Source organism: Polypterus senegalus, chromosome 17, assembly GCF_016835505.1.
Source record: "Polypterus senegalus isolate Bchr_013 chromosome 17, ASM1683550v1, whole genome shotgun sequence".
Classification (NCBI taxonomy): domain Eukaryota; kingdom Metazoa; phylum Chordata; class Cladistia; order Polypteriformes; family Polypteridae; genus Polypterus; species Polypterus senegalus.
Window position 1 is genome coordinate 9,293,782 of NC_053170.1, and position 12,715 is coordinate 9,306,496.

The 12,715-nt window shown below is 44.8% G+C and overlaps 1 protein-coding gene across 1 annotated transcript in view; it reads right to left on the reverse strand.

Annotated features, from left to right (window-relative positions):
• Positions 1-12,715, reverse strand: part of LOC120517675 (receptor activity-modifying protein 2-like) — a 75,598-nt gene that overhangs the window by 44,560 nt on the left and 18,323 nt on the right. The window contains exon 2 of the mRNA XM_039740111.1: positions 6,346-6,384. Within this exon, the coding sequence (XP_039596045.1) occupies positions 6,346-6,384 (39 nt within the window). The remainder of the gene's footprint in view (positions 1-6,345; positions 6,385-12,715) is intronic.

Consider the following 12,715-nt stretch of genomic DNA (forward strand, 5'->3'; position numbering starts at 1 on the left):
AGAGGGGTGGCTGCTTGTAGAAGTTGTGCCACCATCTTGTGAGGTGGGCTCAGGAAGAGCGTAGAAGAACGAGGGAGGTTTTATCAGCTTCTTCCCAGATTTCTTCTTCTGCCCTTGTTTTTCACCTTCCATTTCTCTGAACCGGAGTTTCATTTCGTTGCTGTTAGCCTTTAGGTTTATGTGGCTGCTGCTTCTCAAGTCCTTGCGAATTCCTTTGCGACTGTTCTGACTGGCAGCCAGCGCAGGGTCCGGGGAGGATGGGACACTCCACTTTTTCCACAATGTTAGGAGGTGCATTCATGGTGCTAAATCATGCACTTTCATTTTGTCTTTCATTCATAAATTCAGGAGACAGAAATAAGACTTGCCAGTCGATGTGTGACTTTTATTGGCAATTAAGTCTTTTACGGGGGTCCCTTTCTAGTGTGGGGCCTTAAGCAGCTGTGCACCACACTCATTAAATTCACCCCTGGGTGGCATGTCAGACTAGGTGGGCGTGTTAAATGTGGCGACTTTCCAGCACAGTCCGGCCCGTTACCTGACTGAAAATCACAGCCCGTGTCACGTTTACTGACTGAGTGTTAATCTTCCAGCACAGCTGTGCCCGCCCCCTTTTTCTCACAGCCAATAGCATGCAGCCTGATGGAGCTACAGTACTGCTGCACGAAGGGTTAACAGCGGCAGCGAGTTCAGCACTAATTATTCATTTCTTTTTTTCCATTCTATTATGATCTGTGAAATGTGAGACGTCAGACAGACGAGCTTCTCGTCAGCTTGTGAGGCCCCCGTGCCGCCTGACGGTGCTGGTGCTGTACGAAGGGTTAGTAGCTGAGGTGCGTTCGGCTGAAGTCTCAGTCGCGTTTTTTCTTTTCATTTTTCCATTCTGTTTTAGTTCCCAGAATACGAGACGTCAGAGAGACGAGCTTCGCGTCAGTTTGTGAAGTTTAAACCACACGCGGTTTCTTATTCCTGGTCTCCACATTCCATGCGTTGTGCTGACAGCTGAATGCTCATTACTTCTCAGCTCTCATGTGCAAAGAGCCCGCCACCTCCCACGAACGAGAACATTAAACCTGTCAGTCGCTGGGTGTGCCACGTTAGGCGATCGTTTTCACGGGAACTTGGACCCGAACTGCATCCGACCGGCTCCAGTTACGTAAATGAAGGCTACGACTGAGAAAAATGCTAGAAAAGTCGTCTAATGTGACAACCTTTAAAAAGAAACCGAGGCTGCATTGTTCATTCAGTATGAGACCCCAGGCGAGTCCCTTAATCTGATTTGTGTTTCCATTGAAATTACAATTATTGAACTACAAATGCAGTGGCTGTGTTTGTGAAGCATCTCGGAATGGTGACCACCACAGGTCAGGTCAGGGCAGGTTAGGTTGGGGAGCATGCACTGGTACAGTGAATTGCCGCACCCACGTCACAGTTTGGTATCCCGGTTGGCAACCCCCCCAGGGAGACACGTGGTACAGTCCCACCCTCCAGAAATGACCCTCTATCTGCCGCCGCCAAGTGTTATGTGGGCGTCCCCCTTGGTCTGGTCCAGTCACTCGGATCCTCAACAATGAAGATCACCCTCGGGTAATCGCACCACATGGTCGTAGTGCCGTAACTGACGCTCTCCTTCACAATGCAGGTCATGTGCCTCATTCGGGACTCTTTGAGCATCTCAAAGTCAGACCAGCGGGACCCAAGGACCCTCTGAAGAGACACCAAAGCAGTTCAGTTTTCATCTCACGTCACTGGATGGCGTCCATGCCTCACAAACAGGAAGCACCAGGACTCTAAAGACTTGGACCTTCATCCTTATTCAGAGATATCGGGGGTGCCACACACCCCTATCCAGCGACCTCAGGACCCCCCATGCTCTCCAATCCGCCTACTGACTTCATAGGAAGAGTCACCAGAGACATGAATGTCACTGTCGAGGTAAGTAAACCTCTCGATGAGGTGACACTCTTTCTACAGACAAACACACTGCTGTGCCCAAGAGGTCATTAAAGGCCTGGATCACTCAGACCCCTCACTCAGTCTCGAGACCCCCGATCAGAGCCTCCGTTGACTTCATGGAGATCACTGCCTCATCGATAAAGCCGAGATCAGCATATAAAGCTGCTATATAAATGAAGGGACACTTCTTTATTTGCATTATTTTTTCTTCAAAGGTGACAATGACAAAAGCACGTCAGATGAGATTTTCCATGAAGACTGGGGTTTTAAAAATGAAGTCACTTTTTTTTTTTAAAGGCAAACGAGTGCCCCCAGTGCAGTGATTGAGAACAGCCGAGTGCCCCCCAGCCCACCCGATGTGCCGGCTTGTTCCGTTTGTTTGTGCCCTCCACGTATGGCTGCCTCTTAGGCAGACGCGACGCTCATTTTCTGCTTCTGCACGAGTTATGAGAAGAGCACATTTGGGCTGTGAATGGCAGAGGGGGGCCGTGACAAAGGAGGCTAATGAAAATCAGTCTGGAATGACGACAAGAGATTCAGCAAGTGATATCCAGATGTGATTACTTACTGGGAGAGGTTTGGAGGAGGATTCAAAGGGAAACAGCAGATGTTCAGCGCAGGAACAGCTGGGCATTGTGCGTTTTTTTTTTTTTAATTCTCGAGTAACAAAAACAGACTGCGGTGTTGCAAAAAAACTGCCATTCAGAAAAAAAAAAACAACAAAGAGTCAATCGCCTTTGGTTATACAACTTCACGTGTACAAGACTCTCACGGTCTGTGTGTGTGGAGCCATGGGGGGCTTTGGGGGCTGTCGAGCCTCTACGGTGCCAGGTTTGGAATATCAGTGGTCAAACGGGCAAGGGAGGCTTTCCAAAACATCACCCCCAAAAGTGGGGTCAAAAATTAAAAAAGAAAATAAACCAACAAAAACAATTGTGTGGCAAGTTCATGAGCATCTCACAGCCCACCAGTCCAACCTGAAATACAATCCACATGTGGACTGGGGGTCTGCTATCACAGTGCAAAGACATGAAGGCAGGTGGGTCAGCAGTGAGGCTGCGGTCAGGATGGGACTGCACTCCTTGTGACTGTCACTATAATGAAGACGTGGAAACATCTGAGGATGGGATGCAGAAATCAGTTAAGAGACGACTCCTGATAAGTTAAACGGTGATGCCATTGCAAAAACAAATAATGAAAGGTGCTATATAAAAGACAGCGAGGTACGAAAAGTCCCAACATTAGATAAGTAAATGGGCTCTACACTAAAAAAAAAAAGAGATAGGTGTGAAAACACCAACAACAGTCAGACTGGCACAGAGACATATACTGAAAGGCACTATATAATAGATACATAGACGTCAAAGATAAAATAAATTATACAACAATATAAAACAATAATGGCACTTTATAGCAGACAGATGTGCAGTGATATGTGCCATACAGCTGATAAAAAGATGGTGAAAAGATGGTGAATGGCACAATATAATTCAAAGAGAAATTGATGTGAAAGACACCATACATGAGATCATGGATAGAAAGCGAGATACTGAAAGATGCTTTATTATAGAGAGCTAGACAGGAAAGGCAGTATAAAATATATAGATAAAAAAAGAAAGAAAGAAAGAAAGAAAGACAGAAAGAAAGAAAGAAAAAAGAAAGAAAGAAACTGAAACCTACCTGAAGATAGATAGATAGATAGATAGATAGACATGAAAGGCACTATATAATAGATAGATAGATAGATAGATAGATAGATAGATAGACATGAAAGGCACTATATAATAGATAGATAGATAGATAGATAGATAGATAGATAGATAGATAGACATGAAAGGCACTATATAATAGATAGATAGATAGATAGATAGATAGATAGATAGATAGATAGATAGATAGATAGATAGATAGACATGAAAGGCACTATATAATAGATAGATAGATAGATAGATAGATAGATAGATAGATGTGAAAGGCACTATATGATAGATAGATAGATAGATAGATAGATAGATAGATAGATAGATAGATAGATAGATACAAAGAGCGCTATATTATATGTAGACAGGTGGGCAGATAGCGAGTACAGAACGGCCTGACCCTGACGTGCCCCAAAGCCCCCCTCTACCCCACTCTTCCGATTCTCTCACTGCTTTCTTTTAATTACAGGTGGCTGGTGTGAGTTTTCTTATCTTAAAAACTCGTTATTATCGCATCGTCGAACGCAAACGGGTGCGTCAGTTTGTCAGATTTGTGTGCGACATTTTAAGAGCAAATAAACCTTAGCCTTGATTTATCTGAAGGCGAGTGAGTCGCGGCTGTTTTAGGAGCTTCGTGTGTTTCTCTCCTCTTCTCCTCTCCTCTGCTGTTCTGTTCCAGCCGCGCGCTCCGCCATTCACGGCTGCGCTGCCCCTGTGACTCCAGCCGCGAGCGAAAGCGGATGCAGAGACTGGCTGGATGTGTAGACGGATATATGGCGCATGATAAGCTTTATTATTTCATTTTGTCTTTTTTAGTTTTCTCCTTAAAAGGAAGTTAACGATTCGACAGGAAGGACACGATCCATCAGTTAAACTCGAGCAGTGGACCCACGTGCCTGAATTTCGTGGCAAGTGTCCATGACTTGTATTCTGTTGAAGTAAACGCATTGTAATGGATGGACGTGCTTCCCAAATGTGATGGGGTGGGGTGTGGTTGGGGGGTGTTCGGGTGTTGTTGGATCCAAGCCAAGACCCGTATAGTGGATGGAGGCTCTACATGGATGGACATCCTGACAGGAATGGCTGGTTGTGCACTTTACCAGGGGAGAAAGAGAAGGGAAAATTTGCCTATCAGCGCTGTCTACTCCCCCAAGACACTAGGAGGCAGCACCCCCTTTACAGGAGCAAACTATGTGCACAGGCGTGGGGCAACCTGGGAGTTGTAGTCCCGTTGGGCAGACCTGCTGGGTATTGTGGCCACTTCAAGGGGCTTCCTCCATGTAATGCTGTGGCTGCAGAAACACTCCCAGGTACAGCATGAAATGAAACACCCAATAGGAGTCAAAGTCAATGAGAAGAGGACAACACTTGTCATGAGGTGTGAAGGAAGGAGTTAGAAAAGGAAAGGAATTACTGAGACTTAGTGAACCCTGGACTTTTGTAGTCTAGTTGTGTGTGGGGTTTTGGGGCTCGGTGACACCCCCTACATGTTGAGGACATTAACGATTTGTCCGTTTGTTCATCCACTTGTGTTTTCACCACACCCTAACCTTTGTGAGAGCCGAGCTCCTCTCGGGGTGTCATGATCATTTAGATTGCTGTCTTGCGAATCGGCGTCTTGAGTTGTCAACAGGATACAAGCCGGGGACTTTAGACAATATGGATTTAACTGAAGAATAAACGTCCTGTCGGTAGATCCACCTATGCTTAGCCTAGGTGGCCATTTGTACTGGTCATGTTTGGACAGCACCCTAACTGTTACAACCTGAGATAAGCCCAATCCCACTACTGACACCATTATAGAGAGGTTTGGGTTCATTTTTAGTGCCGAGGCAGATATTCTTCAAATACATGATGGAGTAGCAGTCACTGGCCGATCATCTAATTATTGGCCATTCTTTATTTAGTTGACCACTGTATCCATACTGACGTTCTCTCATCTTAAATGGCATCGGCTTCAGTTGTTCAGGCAGCACACAGCTGTGAAATCAAGTGAGTTCCCTCCACTTCCCTTCTCGGTTTACTTTGTGTCACAGCTTTTCGTAAGCTCCAGTAACTGTAAAAAGTCTGAGCCAAAAAACAAACAAAAAAATAATAATAATAATAACGCGGCGTTGTGTGACAGACTCTGGGGAGAGCCCCTCGAGTCTCACCCACGCAATCCGACTCCCATCCCACAATCGCGTTTCCAGCCAGGACACAAGAATGGCAAGCGGGAGCAATTATTAAAGCATAACCAATTATTTATGAGGAGTACATCGACGGGACAGGATGTTGCCAGAGGGGCTTTGGGATATGAGAGAGCAGTCATCGGCCCGGCAAGCGTTTATGGTGGCCTTTGAATGAGAGCAGAAGCTTCTGGGCCACACAGATCTTTGCATCATTTCTGACTCTCCTGTCAAATGTTATATTCATAAAAGTATTGCAACACAGACACGGCTTTGTGTGTGGAACGCAGAGATGTGGCAATGCCGGCGTTTCACGAAGGAACAGCACATCACAGCCGTGCAAAGCGCGCCCACTGGGCCGGGTTCATGTTTCAGTAACGTGCAAGTGCTCGAGGGTACAGGAGCTCGGGGATGCACAGCCGGTCACTCTGTACTCGCCGAAAATCAAAGCAGCTTTCATGGGGTCACCTAATGACAGGAATTTCCTCATAAACAATTGGAGAACAGCAGAAGTTACTGACCTGTTGTTGGCACCATCGCAAATGAAATCCGTCCAGAAACTGAAATCACCAACCCAGAGAAAAGAGAACAAAAAAAAAAAAAAAACCAAAAGAAAACAGAACAGACACGTTAGTTCAAATGACACAGAAGGTGGTGCATCAGAGAGCTCGGCTCAACAGATCTGCTTCATATCTGAGTCTGCCGGGACCTTCTTGACTGACAGCTAGATAGATAGATAGATAGATAGATAGATAGATAGATAGATAGATAGATAGATAGATAATGAAAGGCACTATATTAATAATAGATAGATAGATAGATAGATAGATAGATAGATAGATAGATAGATAGATAGATAATGAAAGGCACTATATTAATAATAGATAGATAGATAGATAGATAGATAAATAGATAGATAGATAGATAGATAATGAAAGGCACTATATGATAGATAGATAGATAGATAGATAGATAGATAGATAGATAGATAGATAGATAGATAATGAAAGGCACTATATTAATAATAGATAGATAGATAGATAAATAGATAGATAGATAGATAGATAGATAGATAGATAGATAATGAAAGGCACTATATAATAATAGATAGATAGATAGATAGATAGATAGATAGATAGATAGATAGATATGAAAGGCACTATATAAGAGATAGATAGATAGATAGATAGATGTGAAAGGCACTATATAAGAGATAGATAGATAGATAGATAGATAGATAGATAGATAGATGTGAAAGGCACTATATGATAGATAGATAATTTAATTTTAAAATAAACAATTTTGCACAATAATAAAAAAACATGAACACAACAGTAATATGCAGTTAATAAATATGTAACAATTTCACAAGAAAGCTAATGATTGCATTACTCCTCTACTATTGCCCTGTACGCGCCTCCTACTCTGCACATAAAGTTACAGAATTGTCCATAATAAATACACATTTCATAATCAGTTTAGTCCTCCATTACTCCCCCTTTACTCATCTCCTACTCTGTACCTCACTCTCTATTATACACACAGCGCTGTATTCCTCTTCTGTGCTTTCAACCATCCAGTAATTAAATATTATGAAGGACAATTAAAAAAGTCACCACCTAGTCACCAACTTGCCCCTATAGATAGATAGAGAGATGTTAGTAATTCCAAGGGGCAATTCAGATGCATACGGCAGCAGAAACATAAACAACAAGACTAACAGGACAAACAATATAGCCAATAAATCAACTGATAAGTAAATCATTAAACAAAAATAAACCTAACGAGTACATCATGTGGAAGCATTGAACTGCTTAATAGCATTGGGCAGAAAAGACCTCCAGATTTGCTTATTAGCACACCTCGGTGGAGTGATCCTGTGGCTAAAAGTGCTCCAAGAGAGAGCACCTCCTGGAGGGAATGCGGGGAATTTTTCAAGTGGCCTCCCATCTAAGATAGATATGAAAGGTGCTAGACAGATAGATACATAGATAGATAAATATAGTCACTATATAATAGGTATAATAATTTTTGGAAACTTGTCCACTATATTGTTTTGGGCTACTGAGTGTAGATTAATGGGTAGAAATGACAAATGTATTCATTTAAAATCTACAAAACAATGAAATATGCAGAAAGTGAAGGGGTCACAATATGTTCTTAATTCAGTGTATTAATCTATCTATCTATCATACAGTGCCTTTCATCCATCTATCTATCTATTATATAGTGCCTTTCATCTATCTATCTATCTATCTATCTGTCTATCTATCTATCTATGATATAGTGCCTTTCAGATCTATCTATTATATAGCGCCTTTCACATATATATTTTTATAGCGCCTCTCCATCACGTAGTGTGCCCATCTCCCATCTCTATCTGTCTTTTACGGCCTTTTCTGTTTTATAGCGCCTGCCTCCATTTCCATATGTTATGCTGCTCTTTCCACGCCTGGCTGTCTGTGCAGGTGACACGTTGCCGGCTCCCTTCTCTGCCTTTGGTAACAAAACGTGTTTTTCATGCAATAATTTAGTTTTTCCTCATGAAGCTGCCTGTCAGAAGATCATGTCTGTGCTGTGCTGATTCCATGTTATGACTCCATTTTTCCTTCTACTGCTATACTTTTATTTTGTGCCTACGGTTTTGCTGTGAGCTTCCAATGCTATCCTCTTTGTTTTTACCAAAACTGTTTTGCATTTTAAAATCTGTGGAGTGTTTGGAGTCTGTTCACTAAGAGGAGTTTATTTCAACTGAATTCTCCAGGTGTCTGTCTCACAGATTGGGTCTTCACAAAGTAGGGCTAAAAATAAAGAAAAGAATCAAAGCAGGTCATGAGAAGCGTTTTCCAGTGGAAAGTGCCGCACGGTGTGACCGCCGATTCTGCGCTCTCACTCTCTGAAACGTGACCTTGTGGCTTTGACAGAGCAGTGCGTGTTACATTTGGTGCGGGTGTAACACCGGACGCCTTCCAGAGCACATCCTCTCTCTCGTGTCACATTTGGTGGTCTCGGCTCGTACTGCAGAGGTGTTCCTTCAGGGCTGAATGACTTATGAGCGCTGAGGGCAAGCTGGCTGAAGCCGAGCTGAGAGAAATCCCTGCTCGAGTCTGCAAGAGACCTGGAACAAGGGAGAAGACTCCAGCAGGAAAATGACTCATAGCACACAGAGTTCAAGCCCCACTGGAGAACTTGAAAATTAAAATAAATGAAAAAGAATAAAAGGCCGACTTTCTGGAATGATCCAGTCAATCGAGGAAATGTGTCAGGAGCTGAAAATCTCTTTTTGCCAACCCTCACCGTACAAGATTTACAAAGAAGAATGTGTGAAGACCGCCATGTGCAGATGTGCACAGCTGGGAGACGCGGCCGTCAAAACTCACAGGAGGAAGGCCTGCCAGACGTTCGCTTTATCAAACACCCTGCATCAGCGAAAACTGGTGGAGCAAGTCGTGCCTTTGGCTTTTTTATGTATAATTATATAAAAAAGGTGGAATTTAGTCTTCAGTTTGACTTTGTAAGAATTTTTCATATTGGCAAAAAAAAAACCAAAAAAAACAAAAAAAACCCATCCCAATCAAATAAAATCCGTGATGAAAAGTTCAGAGACTCCATCTGTGAGCTCTGCAGAAAAACCTGAACATGTAATAAAACAGGAATACTTGCTTACATGGCAGGTATAGAACAAAGGGTACAAACGGGGTCACTCTGCTGTAAGTCTGAATGCCAGTCCATTAACCATCTTTCCATTGTAGATGCCAAGGCGAATAGACTGGCATCCCAACTTTGACGGGGAGTGAATTATTAACATAATGGAAGAAACGGCACAGAAGGAGCTGCCACCCAGCCGGGACAGTTTGGCTATCCTTATCCGCGTCAGTATGCCAGTCCATGCACCTTGGCACCTATACTAAAGGATGAACTGGGCAAAAACATGAGTGCCATTCTCCCACACAATAGGTGGCAGTGTCCCTCCAGGTGGCTTCCAGTTTGGACTCCTGCAGGGTGTGACACCAGGGGTCACTGTTGACCCGTGAACCCTGCAGACAACACATCCAGACCCCAGGTAAAAGTATTAGAAATAATTTACATTTCTCAATGATGTACACAAAGTACCTCCACCTCCACAATACTCAATAATAATCAATAATCAACAAACAATACAATCAATCCTCCGTTACACTTCCTCCCAACTCCGGCTCAGCTTGCTGGGTTTCCCACAGTCCTTTAAATAGTCCTCGACCCGGAAGTGCTTCTGCCCTCAGTCCATGCGATTCCATAGCACTTCCGGGTCAAATGAAATCTCTTATATTTCTTCCGTCCCCGTGACTTGGGAGTACTTCCAGGCTATAATAAAAACAATCGTGTCTCCCTGCAGCGTCCCCTGGTGGTCCCCACGGTATCCAGCAGGGCTGTGAAGCCGAACTCCATTGTCCATGATGCCCTGCTGGAATTTGGGGCACCTCCATGTTGCAGGAAGGACTCCAGGAGTGCTGGCTGGGATAAACTCACATGGGTTACATGGGAATTGCAGTTTAGAGGAGCAGCCCTGTCGGGGGGGGTCCTTGGGTGCCACAAGAGGGCACTGGTTTCCAGATGACCACTGCTGTGACACTCCCGGGCGAGTCCGAGTCGGAAGACATTGGGCGACACTCATCAGAAGGAGGGAGTCTGTGGTTATTTGTGTGTGTTTTGGCTGGAAATCAAAACCTTTTATTTGAACCTGGAATTGTGTTGGGTGACATTGTGTCTGTGCTTTGGGGGATCAGTGGTGCCCCCTTGTGGTTACACCATTTAATAAAAAAGTGTTCTTACTTCAGACTCTGATTTCATTCTTAGTAATTACAAGCTGTCCCGTGTGGCTCTGCCCTCATACTAGTGAAACAGGAGAAACTTTAAAAATCAATTACAAAAATGTAATTCCGTCCAAGCGGAAGGTAGGTAGGCGCTAATGTTAACTGTTGGCACTGTGTCTGATCGTGTCAGGCTATGATGGGTGAGCGTCCCCCGTGTGGGGCGAAAAGCACGTGGCCGCGATATCTCTGCCAATCAGCAGATACCCTCTAAAACACACGTAGATCTGACCTCGCTCTCAAAAACGTCAAACGTTACTCCTTAGCAATCTCTAGATGATAATGTCTGCTGAACAAATGGGTATCGCTAGCTAAACGGAGGTAGTAGAAATGCCAGTCCATGCACCTTGGCACCTATACTAAAGGATGAACTGCGCAAAAGCATGAATGCCACAGGCAGTTCATTCTCCCACACAGTAGGTGGCAGTGTCCCTCCAGGGTGGTCTCAGTTTGGACTCCTGCAGGGTTACATGGGAATTGGAGTTTAGACGAGCAGCCCTGTCTGGGGGTCCTTGGGTGCCACAAGAGGGTGCCAGTTGCTGTACGCCCTGGATGACCACAGCTGCGATCTGATCTGTTCGTGTACAGCTCTGACAGGAGAGCGTGGGGAGAAAAGCACGCGGCTGTGATATCTCTGCCAATCAGCAGCTTGAACGGAAGCTGGCGCGTGAGTGAGTGAGACCCTGCCCCACTCACCTGGGCCCACAGCCTCTCTCGCGGATTCGCACAAATAAATCAGCACCACAAGCGACCTTTGATACTTAGCGCGATGACAGAAGTTGCGCAATCGACTGGAATGTTGCAGCAAATTATAGAAAAACACCCGATCTAAATCTGTTAAGTAGTTCTCTCGTGAAAAGCGGACAGACAGACAGACAGACAGACGTTGGGTGTTATATATATTGTGATGCCCAAGGGTGCGTGCAGCCCCCCCTAATCCCAACACAAACAGGCAGGACACCAATTGCCACACAAGGCATAGTGCCCAACACAACACAGTCCCTACTTGCTGCCAGTCCTTCCACCTGCACTCTTCCTCCCGACTCTGGCCATTGAGCAGTGGCACCTTTTTTTTATAGGGCACCCAGAAGGACTCCGGGTGCCTGACAAGCTTCTTCCGGCAGCACTTCTGGGTGTGGTGGATGTGCTGCCAAATAGGGTCCTGTAAAAATACAGGCGCCCCCTGCTGGTGGCCACAGGCCCCAACAGGGTTGAGCTTCATTTCTCACAACCCGTGGCCCCACTGCAAACTAAGGGGTCTTGAAAACACTCTCTCCCCCTGTCCTTCCATACTCAGGGCGTCCTGGCTGGGTAAGGGCTCTGGCCGTCCAACACAATATATAGATAAGCAAACCTGACCATTATATTAAAAGGTCCATGATTTAGTTATCCTTGTATGATTTATGTAATTTTGGGTACTGCAGTAGACATTTTGTGTCAGCCGTGGCCACGTAGAGAAGTCCTGATATCAATCACGTGACTGTGAAGACCGACGCAATGGAACCGTCTGACAGATCTTGACCTAAACCTTCTACATTTGTTTTCAAGGGATGGGTACGGACTGGCATTACCCATTTTGCTTTGCTTTGGCACACCAAGTGTTTTTTGCGTGACAGGCAGCTGCTGGACCCCCTTAACTTCAGCTCAGGCTTCAGTTCTCTCCTCATAGCGAGGGTTCTTTGGAATGCACTTCTTCTTAGTCTCTTCTGTTAAGACTGATCAACTGAAGACACAATGACATCCAGAAATGTCTCCAGAACACTCCAACGATTGGCAACCTTGATGGGCAAAACCAATTGTCAGCCACAAAGGTTGGACCCAAGAAACAAATGACAAAATGCCCATTCCCTTCTGTAAAACCCACTGCAAGCACCAGATCTGTGCTCTCTGCTCCACGTAGAGGGAGAGGCTGTAACAGAGGCTGGAGTGAGCCCTTAAACTGAGAAGGCCATGGATGCTGGAAAGTTGCCCATTCAAATCCCACTATCGCCAGAAGGGATCCAACTCCGTCGGGCACACCAGCAAAGCCCTTGACCTGAAA